Source organism: Dasypus novemcinctus, chromosome X (genome assembly GCF_030445035.2).
Source record: "Dasypus novemcinctus isolate mDasNov1 chromosome X, mDasNov1.1.hap2, whole genome shotgun sequence".
NCBI classification, from domain to species: domain Eukaryota; kingdom Metazoa; phylum Chordata; class Mammalia; order Cingulata; family Dasypodidae; genus Dasypus; species Dasypus novemcinctus.
The window spans coordinates 154,124,884-154,140,092 of NC_080704.1; the positions used below are offsets into that span (position 1 = coordinate 154,124,884).

Below are 15,209 nucleotides of genomic sequence, written 5' to 3' on the forward strand. Positions count from 1 at the left end.
TCTCCCGTTACACCTTGCATAATTAGAGTATGACCTCAAAAAGCAGGAAATTAGCATGAGTATAACTGTAGTGTATATATAGTTCTATGTCATTTTCTTACATTTATCGGTTTATGGAATAACCATTGCACTCAAGATACAGAACTATTCCATCACCTCAAAGATCTCTGTTGTGTGACCACTTTAGAGTCACACCCACCCCTCTTCTGCTACAATCCTAACCCATGGTAACCATTAATATGATCTCCATCTCTGTAAGTTTATACTTTAAAAAGTACAGTTTCCTTAAGCAAATGGATTGGCACCTCTAGCTTTCACAAAATCTCAGGCTCAAAGGAGCAGCTCCTCCATTCCAGTCTTCTATCCCATGCCCAAATTCCCTCTTCAACATCCCTGCCAAGCGTCCATCCAGCCTCCATTACACACAAACCAGAACCTTCTCTAGGATTGTAGGAGTACTGAGGTATTTAATTTAAATATTTAGAGTGAAGACATTGTTTTCCTTCAATAAACTTATTCAATAATGAGCAAAACTGTTACCTTTACATTAAATATTCCAAAATGCCATCTCACGTACTGATTTTCCCACTACACACTGTCCTTTCTCAAACTGAAGCATCTTTTTTTCTGCACCTTTCGCCTATGAGATGGATGAGATGCAGGAAGAATGAAAGGTTCAGAGAATTCCAGAAACCCCCTCTGTGGCAGTTTGAGATTATTTATGGATTCCAAAAAGAGAGATTATGTTTGTAAACTGGTCTTTTCCTCTGGGTGTGATACGCTTTGATTGTATTAAATTCAGCTGAGACGTCTTTGGTTAAATTTTGTTAAGATTAGGGCTTTGATTTGACCACGTCAATAGAGTGTAACTCAGTTGGAGTCCCTGCCCCATTCATGGACTATATAAATGGACACTCAATCAAGAAGGCAGGAGAAGATACACACAGGAATAGAGAGAGCTCCATAGACACAAGCCCTCCAGCCTACAGCTGAGATCCGAAGAAGCCCACAGAGCTTTAAGTGGAAGAGGAAGGCTGAACCCTCAGAGATGTCGTCCACCATCTTGCTTCAACACGTGATGACAGATTTTGGTGAGGAAGTACCTCTTATGGTACCTTGAGTTGGACTCTTTAGGGCCTTGTAACTGTAAGCTTCTACCCCAAATAAATACCCTTTGTAAAAGCCAGCAGATTTCTGGTACTTTGCATCAGCACTGATTTTGACTGACTAATACACCTTCCTTAGCCACAGATTAGTCTGGCCTCTAGCAATTGGGGCTTTTCCAATATAAGCGATTTGTGTGTGGAATTTATTTCCTGGACTGATTGTGAGTGTGTTACCTGCATGATGTCTACAAGGGTGATTCTTGAGGTCATCCAAACTGGAGCCCAACTCCCCAGGACTCCTTTGGGTGTGAGAGAGCTTTTATAAGACACTCTAACCCTGTTGTAATAACATCATAAAATGATGACTCAAAGGCACCCTAAGACCGGAAGGGGCTAGCAGATGTGAAGCCATGGCGATTCTATGGCTAGGATTAATTTGAATCCCCCACATCCTATGTCCCACAGACAATTTTGACATCTTCTCACTTTGCACAAACATAACTTTCTCTTTCCTTCACAAAGAGCACCCTGCTGTCTTCAACAGGACAGTGGGACATACCACAGATCCAGGCTTCAATCCATTAGGGTGTGCCATCTAGAAATCTCAGAGGTTTTCCAAGAAATGACATCAAACTAATGGTTCCTTCCAAAGCCAGCTCCAAGGGTTAGAGATGGAGGAGAGGAAACTGAATCAGGGCCAGGAGATGCTACAGACCCTTACCTTTCTTAAAGACAGGACAATAGTGCCCCAGTTCCCCACTTCCTTAGTAAGGGTCTCTGCCTTTCAGAAGATTCCTCACTTTCCCTTAGGTAAAAAGAATATGAGTAGCAAGGGAGGGAATAACAGAAGGATACTGGCTATGTGCCCCACCTGAAGTGCAACTTCTCTGGTCCCTCAAGATGCATGATGGTTGCAGCTACTTATGCCAAGACTTTTGCCCCTCAAAAAACAACCCATTGGGAAGTGGATATGGCTCAATTGATTGGGCTCCTGTCTGCCATATGGGAGGCCCTGGGTTCGCTTCCCAGGGCCTCCTTGTGAAGGCAAGCTGGCCCACGTCCATGAAGAGCTGACGGCCTGTGTCCATAGAGAGCTGGCACAGCAAGATGATGCAACAAAGGGAGACAAGCAGACACAGAAGAACGCACAGTGAATGGACACGGAGAGCAGACAGCAAGCAAGCGGCAAGGAGGGGAGAAATAAATTTTAAAAAAACACAAAAAAATAACAACCCATTGATGTAATTTCCAATTTCCAAAATGAAAACATATTTCCAACTAATTTAATAATATCGACATGTTCTTAGCTGCCCTGGGTTTTTGTTTTTTGTGGTTTTTTTTGAGGGGGAAGTTGGGAGGGTAATTTTATGGTTACCCTTGTGCTGTCTTTTTCTTCAACCTATGTTAAATAGAAGGAACATAGGGCCATGAAACTCAAGGTCTGGATGTTGGTTTCAGCTCTGCTACTTACTCACAGAAGCCTTCTTGTGGAGGGCAAATGCCTTTAACTCTCAGAGCCTCGGTTTCCTCATCTGTAATGAGGGGAAAAAACTGCCCTCCCAACCTTACAAAGGCAGTCATTTAGATAAAAATAAAAAAGTCTTGTGAACATTTTGGAGGGGAAATACAGTGAGTATACTAAAAAATACTCTGTTTTAAAATTTTCTTCAGTGTTTAGAAAAACATTCTTAACATATCTCAAAGTCTTCTCTGTTTTACCTTAGGTGGGTTTGTTTGCATGTTTCCCTGTTTTGACTTCTTAGTATCCATGGCATTTTTTATCGTGAGGATGAAGTTGGCCATCAAATATTATTAAATCCATTAGAATGTGGAACAAAGTGCTCCAAATAGTTATTTACATGGCAGAGGAGATACACTTAAGAATTTGAATTCATGCATAAAGACAGTTAGCTTTGTTGAGCTGCAGGTTCACTATTTTCAGTGGGATTACTGCTTCACAACAGCAAGTCGTGTCCAGGTCATTCGGTTATAAAGTAGAGTCAAACCTAACTCCTACGGCAACCTCTCCCTGGGCCAGTTTGCCTGCCTTTTCACCTGGTCTTTTATTGTGAGGGCAGGTTGTCCGGAACAGGATCCCTGGGGCTTTGAGCTGAGAACTCCATCAGGTTCCTGCTAGGGGCTAATTAATCATCAAATCATCTCATTGTACAACCAAGTAGCCATACTGCTGCATTAATGCAGGCCTCAGGGTCATTATGGCAGTGAAAGAGAAGGAAATGGCCTAATCTCCTACCAGGAATAAAAGAGAGATGTTCCTGAGATCTAAGGAGTTCTTGCAAAGCTGGGGGTGTGCTCCAGGAATTGTGTTTTCTACCTATTCCTGTAGTATTCCTTTCAAAACAACCCATGGGAGCAGATGTGGCTCGAGTGGTTGAGCACCTGCCTGCCACATGGGAGGTCCCAAGTTTGCTTCCCGGTGCCTCCTGAAAAAACAAAAACAAACAACAAATGAAAAAACAAAGTCAGGAAAGCCGATGTGGCTCAGTGGTTGAGTGCTGGCTTCCCACATACAAGGTCCTGGGCTCAATCCCCAACCCTCGGTACCTCAAAACAACTAACTAACTAAATAAAACTAGCCCAGAGAGCAACTAAAGAAATGATGACAGTTATGTATAATACTTGATGGCCCTCTCCTTCATGTGAGCAACTCAATGCCCAAGCAGAGTTATAGGTCAAGGCTACCCATCTGACTGGGTTGTGAAATAGCAGTCAACTATCTGCCCTTCCTGTGTATATGATGCCAAACTGGTATGCATGATTTTTAAAATGCATTTACCAGTTATTTGGATATATAGCAAAACTTCTCTTTGTTCTGGGAGAGCTTGTGGTTTTTATTTTGGTTCATATTTGGGTCAATGAGCATTGTCAAGAGGGAGTAACTGAAAATGGTTCTAGTGATGACTTTTTCTGATCATCCAGAAATACTTAGCTCTCTAAATGATGCCACAATAACTGGTTGAAGAGTGAAAGGTCTTTCAGTGGAGTGAGTGACTGCTTCCAAGATAGCAAACACTGTGATTTTGTGACCTTGTTGTTGCCAAGTTGACTGGTTGCTTTTGTGTTGTGTACATACATACCATCTTGGTTCTTTGTTTTTACTGAGTTGCCCAAAAAGTGAACCCCCTAACTGGGAGGCAGTGTGCTGTAAGTGATAAAATCATAAACTCTAAAGACAGACAGATCTAAGAGTTTTAGCTGTGGGATCTTGGGAAAGTCAAATAAGACTTCTGTGCTTCAGTTATCTCACTGGTATATTTGGCCTGATTATATCTGCCTTGCAGTGTTGTTGCTGGATTGTTAAGGGGATAAGTGTCTACCATGGGTCAGGTGGTCAATGCTTCTTAACTTTAATGTCCATACAAGTTACCTGGGGATAGTGTTAAACTGCAGACCCTGATTCAGGCGGTCTGGGGTGGGCCCTGGGATTCTTCATTGCCAACAAGCTGGTGCCAATGTTGCTAATCCACGGATTAGATAATATTTGCAAGGTGCCTAGTATAGGTAGTGTTTACTACATGGTCACCCCAAAATAATTCAATCACATATTTAAAAATTAGTGAGAAGAAACCCCTTTTCCACAAAAGTAATACAAGTCTGCCAATAGCTATGTTGCCATAGCCTTTACAAAATCTGTCTCAAGATAGGCCATGATTGGCAATTTTTGAAGCCAGGTGTTAGATATATGGGAGGCGTTCATTATATTATTCTCTCTGCTTTTGTGACTGTTCAAAATTTTCTGTATTAATTTTTTTTCATATGTAGGAGTTTCAGCAAAGCACGAAGACCCTATCTAAATACCCAAGAAATTCTACTTCCTTGCTTAACTCCACAATTCCCATTTTTCTGGAGTAAACTAAGATTAGATATTTAGGCTATATGTGTGCTAATTCATCAACCGAAAAGCAGTGATAATGTATATCATGATTAACCTCACAAATGCTTAAATTAGTTAATGTCATTAGGGAGTGAAGAACATTGCCTGTCATGTAGTAAACACTCAAATGTTACCTGCTTTCATAGTAAATATCATTTCACAGTTTTGTTTTACCTAGTATGACTTTGAGCAGGTCCCATATGTTTCCGCTCTCTGATTTATTCTATAAAACGTTCCTCTGATTTTTAGATTCAGAACATTTGAAAGACCATGTTTGATTTCCATTTTGGTAATAGGAGAATTACATAATTGCTGGATACTCCATATTTTTCAAAAAGTTTGATTTTACATTCTCTGATGAACTAGAGGAAATATACAACACTAATGCATGGTGTTATTAATAGGATGGTTTGTGGGAATAATACACCAGCTATAAGCTATGGACTCTGATAGCAGTAATATTATGATGATTTTCTTTCATCAGTTGTAACAAACGTGTCACAACAATGTAAGGTGGTGGTGGTGGGGCAACAAATGGGAATCCTGTACGGTATGTATGATTGTTTTGTAAACTCACGAACCCCAATTTTTTTTAAAAAAAAAGATTTACTTTTAAGATTTCTAGGGTTACTACCAGCATAGAAGAAAACCCTACAGGCATAATAATTTTTTAAATGAAAAAAATACCACAAACAGAAAACACCTGTCCTTAACAGCCCGAGACCAGCCGAAGAACAGCAGAGGATAAAGGTTACCTAGTTACAGTGATTAGCTCTACAAAACCACGTTCGTTTGGGGAGAGAGAGCGTTTGTTTAAATTCTCCAAATAAATCCATTTTTAACCTTGCCTCCCGTGACTTACTGATTGTGCAGAAGTGATTTGCTGTGGGGTTAACGTCTGGTCTGGTTTTTTTTTTCCCCCTGTGTGTCTGTTTTTGCATCGCAGGCCAGAGTGTGCCAGCTTTGCACTTTTGCCATCTATCCCAGGGGTCAGCACGTGTTTTTCCTTAATATTAGCACAGCTCACACTTCATTTGGTCAAGGCGGATTTCGCATTGTGTTTTTCCATGTGGGTGGACTAAAAATCTGCCTCCTTCCTTATGAAATCATTTCATCTCTTTTTTTCTCCCACCCACCTGGATCACGTCCTGATCTGCCCAGCTTATATGTTCATTAAGCCAGTGATTCACAAAGCAATGACCCAGCTAATTGGAAAATGCACTTAGTGAGCTGGACATTCCCCGCCATCATCTCCCCTGAACTGGGCCCAGTTTTTTATTAGGCGCTGAAGCTGACAAAGCCCAGAGTAGGTGTCACTTTAATTTGTTGAACATCTTTTCATTACCCCCATGACAGAGCGACTAAATGAGCAAAATAAAGCCAACAGCCAGCTTGAGTTCCATGCATTTTCATTTCTTTGTCATTTTAGTCATATAAAGCCTCTCCAAAAGAATGTCCTAATTTATTCCTCCCTTTTCTGCCTATGGTTTATGGAAAGGGGTTTTGATGTGGTAACTGGACAAGACCTCATCTGACTAACCTGTAGCTGGAGCAACTCTTTGTTATTCTGTTTGGCATTTAATCCTGGAGAGCAGTGTTCTGCTCTGGTATGTTGTTTATCACTTCTAGATTATAGGTGTAACAAATATTTTCCCAATGAGATAATCACTAACTTGAATACAGCTAGCCTCTGCTGGGTCTCTTCATTTGAATCTTTTAACCTTCCTTTAGGTCTATTTTAAATTGTTCCTTTAGGCATGTTCTCTCAAAATGTCAGGACTTTAGTTGCCACTAGAAATCTTCAATCTCTTTCATAATAACAAAGTTTTGAAACTTCTCATGTTCATCTGGAAACCCTTGTAAGTGTCTCCTCAGCAGCTGCTATATTCATTCGACTTATTCATTGTTCAGTGAATGAAAATGTCTAAAAGATGCTCATTTCCAGAATTTTTTCTAGAAACCTGAAACTTTACATGCTGATTTTGTACAAGGCTTTTTGAAGTGAACTGGGGTGGCAGAATTGTGCTAGCCTAACGATTTAGAGGTGGCAGAGACACCTGCAGTGACAGATAATTACAACTATTGCCATGCCCCTTGCTGTGCATTTCCTGTTTGCTAGCTGCTTTCAGGATGAATCATATATGTTTTTTCACAGTGTCAACTACTTTACCTCTTCCCTGATTAAACTTTGTAATATCTGTGGCCCTTGTTTAGCTTGTTTCTTTCTTCACTAGCCTCTATGTTCACCCCCTTCAATCAGTCCTGTAAAAAGTTTTCTTCATGGTAGACAGGAAATAATGGCGCACACATCAACTCAACATCTCCCTAGAAATTGTTTCAAAATAGCGATCTTCATCTCATGGCACACTCATCCTTCCCTTTTCAACTCCTTTCTGCGCATGAATCAAACCGATCCTTCACGAGCCAGATGAAGTCCCACTTCCCTGACAACCCACAAAACTGCCCCTCTGACTTCTGCAGCATTTGTGGTTTGTGCCGAGAATTTGATCATGGGCTGTTTGAGCTGCATTTCCTTTCCATCCTTCCCTTGCCCCACCACACTCAAATCTGGACTGAAAATCAGGACAGGGTGGGGACACAGTGTGTGACCACTTGCCCAGGTACCCAGTTCATGTCGATTGTGGCCTGTCAAAATGAGGCAGTTTTGAATTAAGGGGGGGGGGGGGCTTAAGTGAGTTAATGAAATAATATCTAATAAGAATGATCCAACTATTTTATGACTCTGGGAATCTATTCTGGAAGGTTTTTTTTTTAAGTCCTTTGATAAAACTGTTGGAATTTCCACAAAGAGAAAGGGAGGAAAACAACTGTGAAGGGGAGACATTGGTTACAGTGTTTAGTTTTTTGATATGAAGTATTGCTAAGGAGCCATCAAGAATTAACTCCTTCCAAGGTAATAAAGAAATTAATTCTCTCATATTTTTTGTGAAGGACTTTTCTATTTTTTAACATTTAAAATTTTTGATCCATTTGCTACAATGGAGTTTACCCGGGTATAATGCTTCAGTCCAACATCATTTTTCTGGATGGCTATCCAGTTGCTTTCATGCCATTTATTACTTAGTATATTTTTCTGTCACTGTTTTGAGATGATGCCTCTATCACTTACCAAATTCCTGGATGTATTTGGGTCTGTTTTCGGATGTCTATTCATGTGCCAATACCACACAATTGGAATTAGTGGGGTTCTATAAATGTTTTCCTGGCTATGCCTATTTATCCAAATGAACTTTATTAGTCAGATTGTCTGGTTAAAAAAGATACCAAAACTTCTTGGCATTCTTATTGGAATCATGTTACATTTACATAACCTTGGAAGATGTGAAATCTTTATGACATCGAGAGTACATATCCAAGAACATCCGGGGACATCTTTCCATTTGTTCAAATCTCCTTTTGTGCATACTGGAGTGTTTTATAGTTTCCCTTGTAATAAAAGGTTTTGGATTTTAATTTAATGTATTGTTATTGTAAATGGATTACTATCTCCCATTTTATCTTCTAACTGGTGTTTTGTATGTATATGAAAGCTATGTCTTGTACCTTGGAGTGGAATAGGGTTTTTTGTGATTCAAAATCCAGAAGCCATAAAGGATTCATAAATTCAACTACTCCAGGAAAATTTTGCAAGGTAAAAACACCATAAGCAAAGTCAAAATAAAAACAAGCACCTGGAAGGGAATATTTGCAACTCATATGTGGCAGTTTGAAACTTTTTGGACACCAGAAAACCATGTCCTTAGGGCTAATCCATTCCTGTGCATGTAAACCTATTGTAGGTGGACCCTTTGATTAAATTACTTCAATTAAGTGCGTGTGAGTAGTTGCATGACCCAGGGTGGGTCTTAATCCTTATTGGAGTTCTGTATAGAAAAGGTAATTAAAAAAAAAAGCTGCAGACACAGAAAAAAAGCTGCAGAGACAAAGAAGAACAAAGAAACTGAGAGAGAAGGCTCCAGGAACCAGAAGCTAAAATCAATGGAACACAGTAGGTAAAATGAAGCCACTTTAGCCACAAGTGTAAAGCTGTGAGTAGAAAGGAGGGGATACTGCCATGTGCCTGATTGCTTACAGCTGCAGCTCAGGGAGAAAGGATCTCCTGATGATGCCTAGATTTGGATACTTTCACTGCCTCAGAACTGTGAGTTTTTAACCTAATCAACACTCATTGTAAAAGCCAACCCATTTCTTGTACATTGCTCCCAGCAGTTTTCAGCAAACTAAAACATCATATCACCAAGCGCTCCTAAAAACCAATAAGGAAACGACCACTGGACAATCCACTGAAAAAAGTGTGTATGCGGGGAGAGTGGGTGTGGCACCTGCTTCACATGTACAAGGTCCCAGGTTCAATCCCCAGTATCTTCTAAAAAAAAAAGTGTGTGTGTGTGTGTGTGTGAGGAGCAAAGGATATAAAAGAAATAGCTCTATGAAAAGATGCTCAATCTCACTTATATAACAAGCTAAATAAAATTTTGAACTACTCTGAGATACCTTTTAGCTATCAGATTGGCAAAAGACATGGTTGGTGAGGCTGTAGGAGAACAGGCACTTTCATGCATTGCTGGTGCAATTGGTCAGAAGGAAACTGGTCAAATGAATTATCGTACAGTCATACAAGAAAATATGATGCAGCTATAGTAAAAAGAATGAGGATGTTCTTTAAGCACTGCTATAGAACCTTCTCCTGGATATAAAGTTAAAGGGCTAGGTGTAGTATAGTAGATAGAACATGTTACCATTTGTATATAAAAGCATAAAAATGAGGCTATGTATATATTTGCATTAAAAACATGAAAGTACAAGCTAACAAAAGAGATTATTTGTTGGGGGCTGGGTTGGCAGGGAATGGGGTGGACAGGAATGGTAAGGAGTGTTTTTTTTCATTATATACATTTTATAGTTTTTTTAAAAGTGACTTACCTATTAAAAAATTTAAATTAAAAAATTTACTTATATGATTATACCAAATACTATTGATTGCACACTTTGAATGGATTGTATGCTTTATTAATGTCAATAAAACTAATTTGTTTTTAAAAATGAGTTAACTCCCTCAGTAAATTAAGAAATGCAAGACATTTTTAGCTCACACACTTCATTATTCTTATTTTGTCTATTTAAGAGACAAGTTTGGGAAATAGGAGATCTAAAGTTTTGAGCTCCTCGGAGGAAATCCAAATAAAATGTTTAAATCAACAGGAAACCTGGGTCTCCATTTTCTTTTATTTTTTTAAAAAGTAATTTCTTTCATTTACAGTGTGTTGTCACACACATATACACACACGCATACACACACACAACTTGAGATGGGCAGAGAAACAAGGATAGCCTACAGTTTTTGTTTTATAAAATTCAAAGTAGATTACATTTATACTTTTCAGTCATTACACAACATACAGACATGATCCATATAATGATTTATGCTCCCCAAATGGTTAAGCAGTGAGGATTTTCTGTGAAAGAGTATACATAAAAGCCTTTTAGAAGCGAAGTCCTGCTTTCTGCAAAAACCAGTCTCAGGTATACATTTTGTGTTTACATATAGTCCTTGAGAATACTACAGTAGCAGTGCGTAAGTTCATTCTGTAAAAAGATCGGAAAGATGATTTTCAAGAGACTCTCCATATTGCATTGTGCTCTCAGATAAAAATCCTAAGTCAAAAGATAATAACAGTTAAAACTGCATATATTTGTCAGAGATCAGAAGAGGCTATAAAGAAATGTAAATAGTTGTGCTTAGGGGACCTTTTTTTGGTAAAATTGCTTTAGTAATAAATAAAAACTTAAAAAGTCTCAGTGACTGATAGAAAATAGACACAGATATCAACGATTTTCAATACTTGGCTTAGAGTTTAAAGGGGAAAATAATCTGCACACGAACCACCCAGCATCTAGTAATCCCAATTTGGGCAAATCGTTACAATCAGTCAGGCAAAGGGGCTTTGGAGAAAAGATAAAATTGTATTTTTCCCCTGGTAACATAAAGTGCCTTCCATGGTTAAAGCCAGGGTGAACCCACTAGCTAAACAAATGCCTTCCTTCTTTCCTTTAGAAGTCTTAGACCAAATAAAGAGATTGCCCTATTTCTAGTGGATTTTTGTTTAAAAAAACAAAACAAAATCCACATGCTTGGCATCTGGACCACAATCTATTTTGTAGTGTACCAGATGAATCAAATATGTCCTATATCTTCTGTGACACCCTAGGATAAGTAAGATCTCACAATACCTTATGCTTTATTTAACCTCCACCCATTAACTGTAAAACTCCTATTTTAGAAACACCACGGCAACTGTTTATGGTGCTAGAGAAGGTATAATTTACATAGTAACGTTGATGCTTGTAGCCAAGAAATAAACGTAATTTTTATTTTTAGGCTGGTCAGTTTACTCTTTTAGGCCTTTAACTTTGAAGGACACATGATCTTAACAATCAAAGCAAACTGGAAAAAGATGACAAAATAACAAATATTGTTGTAATTAAAGTCTTTTGCACAATAGCTATAGATATAAAAAGAATTTCTTCAAATAATGTCATAGGTGTCACTCAGAAGCATCCTTGCTGTCAGTAACATAATGTGCTAAAGAGTCCTTCAAATAAAATTATAGTAATTTAAAATATATATTATATATTTGCAATTATTTTTATTCACTCAATAGTTTATAGCATGTTAATGGAGTGAGCTAGAGATAAAGGCAGTCCACACTCATGATGTTTTAAAGATAAAAATGACTTCAGATTCAATCGAAATCCTTGCTCATGTTCTAAGTAGAGCCATTGTGATAAGACCTGAAATAAAAAAATTGAACAGTGAAAGAAATGCATTCTACGAAATCTTCTATTTAATAAGCAATCATTTAGACCTCAATGAGCAAATAAAATAAAGCATAAGAGTAGGCACTCTCCCAAGAACTCAAAGTCAGTTTGAATTTATTTGATATTATACAGAAGCAATCCAATTTACAGCAAAGGGCAGTCCCTGGATATATTTAATTAAATCACTGGTCATAACTACTTTAACCATCAAATATACCTTCTACTTTATCTGGTCAAATCAGCTATAATGATAGCAGACATGCCATTTAAAAGTGTCAGCAAAGTCAGCAGACTTCATCAACAAAAACACAGATAACTTATGTGTATCCCAGAGCCTTAGGGCCACAAAGAGACAGAAGCATAGTGTTCGAAGCAAATGTGGCTCAACTGATAGAGCATCCACCTACCATATGGAGGGTCCAGAGTTTGATACCAACGGCCTCCTGACCGGTGTGGTGAGCTGGCCCACGTACAGTGCTGCCACGCACAAGGAGTGCTGTGCCATGCAGGGGTGCCCCACCCACAAGGAATGCACCCCGCATTGAGCTGCCCTGGGTGAAAAAAAACGCAGCCTGCCCAGGAATGGCGCTGCACACATGGAGAGCTAACGCAGCAAGATGAGGCAACATCCTCTTGACATAGAGGTGCAATGGACACAACCAATCCAATGTCCACATAGAAGAGGTGGCACTGGATTGGGAAAAGTGGACATGGTGGACGATGGGTATGGGGAAAGGCAGGAAGAGATGAGAGGTGGAGGCGTCTTTGGGACATGGAGCTGCCCTGGATGGTGCTTCAGAGGTAATCACCGGACATTGTAAATCCTCACAGGGCCCACTGGATGGAATGGGGGAGAGTATGGGCCATGATGTGGACCATTGACCATGAGGTGCAGAGGTGCCCAAAGATGTACTTACCAAATCCAATGGATGTGTCATGATGATGGGAACGAGTGTTGTTGGGGGGGGGAGAGGGGGGGTGGGGGGGGTTGAATGGGACCTCACATATATATTTTTAATGTAATATTATTACAAAGTCAATAAAAAAAAAAAAAGATGAGGCAACAAAAAAGAGACACATTCCTGGTGCCGCCTGACAATGCAAGCGGATGCAGAACATACAGCGAATGGGCACAGAGAGCAGACAACGTAGGGTATGGGGAGAGAAATAAATAAAATAAATCTTAAAAAAAAAGAAAACCATAACATTTTAATATAAACATATACCAAATCCCAAATGAGAAGTAAAGAAAGTGAGTGGGAAAACAACAAAAAAGCAGCAGAATAGAATAACCATGTAAGACTGGGGCAATCAGAAAAGATGTCCCAAAGAAGAGTGAAAGTGGAGATAAGCCTTAAAAGATGGGCAGGCATTTCAGGGGAGGGAATGGCAGGAGTGAGGGCATGGAGGTAGGACCTGTTTGGGAAACAAAAACTAATCTCGTGGGCTCTAATCAAGGATTCGTATAGGGAAGCTTCTAGATAACTTTGGTTCAAAGAGGTCTCAAACAGATGGTGGGGAGCCTTTAAATGTCAAACCATGAAGTCGTACTTCATTCCCTGAACTATGGGGAACCATCGAAGGTGTTCGAGTGGAGGTGCTGATGAAACCAACACAGAATGGAAATCAATCCACAGCAATGTGGTGGATGGTTTTCAAGGAGAAGAAATGGGGGAGGGGGAGGTATCAAAGGACAAGGGACACAGATAGAAGGTAGAGAGACAACTTTGGAGATAATTTGGAAATTAAAAAAAAAACAAATAGAGAGTCAAGGGATACTGAGAGGGAGGTACTGAGAAGAGTTGGCATCTAAGAAAGATGAGAGGAGAATATGAGGGAAGAGTCACAAGTAGTCATTTCATTTATCACCTCAACCCTAATCCTTGACACATGGTAGGTACGGACGAAATGTTCAATTGAACTAATTAACTATATGATTCAAGCCAGGATGACGGAAAGAAAATGATTTCACAGGAAATAAGGGAGCTGGTACAGAAAGGTTCACGACATAAGCCAAGGCCACATTGTTCATCTTTATCACTGTATGCTGCACTTTGTCGAAATGTTTCCCTCGATCAATTCCTAGAAGTAGAAATGCTGTATTGTGGAATATACACATCTTACAGTTTATACGTGTTTTATACCACTGTGAGTCAGCAAAAAGAAAATAATTGAATTAAAACAGTATTAGGTACTAGATAAATAAGCTGACGAGAACTAAATGTGAGCCTAAAAAACTAGATCTTAAAAAGCCCCTTACCTGAACATACTTTTGAAGCAATCCTTTATCTGTTTTGTTTGATTTTGTTTTGTTTTTAAATCAAAACACCATCTCTGGTATATGGGAATCCTGTATTTTATGCATGATTGTTCTGTAAACCCACAACTTCCCTAATAAAAAAAATAAATTAAAAAACCCCACCACCACCACCTCACACATATATCAAACCACCACTACTATGATGTCTAAGCCATGAAAACTGCCCCCAATGCATCTTTAGAACACTTACCTAAAATATAAGCGGCCACTAATTTTTGATTCACACTTAAGTGGAGGTAGAGAGGTACCAGCGATTCCACATCCCCCAGCGTAGGAAGCATTAGGGCTGCAATGCACACCACTCCCAGGAAGACAGTTAGTAAACTAGGCCCTGAGGAGACAGTTCTGTTTTCTGTGAAAACACAAAAATCCCTGAGCTTGCTTCTAAAAACAACTTAAGAAAAAGTCCATGCACATACATTGTCTGCCACTCACCAGGATTCTGGTTTTGTCTCACTTCTCTAACTCCTTCCCTATCATTCCCATTCCATGGAGACTTATCTACTGGACTTATCTGGAAACCCATAACTCAAATGCTCTAAGTTGTTATGGAACAGAACACTGAGGAAGCATTGTGAGGTAGTGAGTTCCTATTGTAAAGAACAGCGGTCACCCCCAAAATACACACTAATCAGTAGAAAGTATTCAAGCATGTCTCATTTCAAGATATATATTTATAAATTATATACATGAATACTATCCTATTAATATTTTTAGTATAAAGCATACTCACAAACAGGATTTTAAAAGAATGTAATAAATATAAATGGAAGTTCTGGTATTTTCTTCCTATACCCCAGTGGATTGTATGTGTATACACCACTCTGGAGACCACTGCCCTAAAGCTCCATTACTTTCTGGGAATATTTTAGTTAGGTCTCCAGATAGGTTTGGTTCCTAATAACTCTACTTCTCGGAAATTTTTGAAAATGTTAGGGCACTGAAGAGGCACCACTAGAGTGTTACAAAGCTGCCTGTGAAAATTCTTGCCCTCTGCTCTACCGCATTGATAGCAAGGAAGAAAGCAGCAGAAACAATAATCTGGCAT

At 39.2% G+C, this 15,209-nt stretch overlaps 1 protein-coding gene across 4 annotated transcripts in view; it reads right to left on the minus strand.

Moving 5' to 3' along the window:
- Positions 1-10,229: 10,229 nt before the first annotated feature.
- MOSPD1 (motile sperm domain containing 1) overlaps positions 10,230-15,209 on the minus strand; it is a 190,383-nt gene continuing 185,403 nt past the window's right edge. For 2 of the 4 annotated variants that reach the window (XM_058291947.2, XM_058291948.1), the window contains 2 exons: positions 14,352-14,513; positions 10,230-11,814 (listed from right to left, as the gene is read on the minus strand). In XM_058291947.2, the coding sequence (XP_058147930.1) occupies positions 11,783-11,814; positions 14,352-14,513 (194 nt within the window). In that variant the 3' untranslated portion in view covers positions 10,230-11,782. Of the gene's footprint in view, positions 14,514-15,209 lie in introns of all 4 variants that reach the window. The other 2 variants (XM_058291945.2, XM_058291946.2) reach the window with 1 other exon arrangement.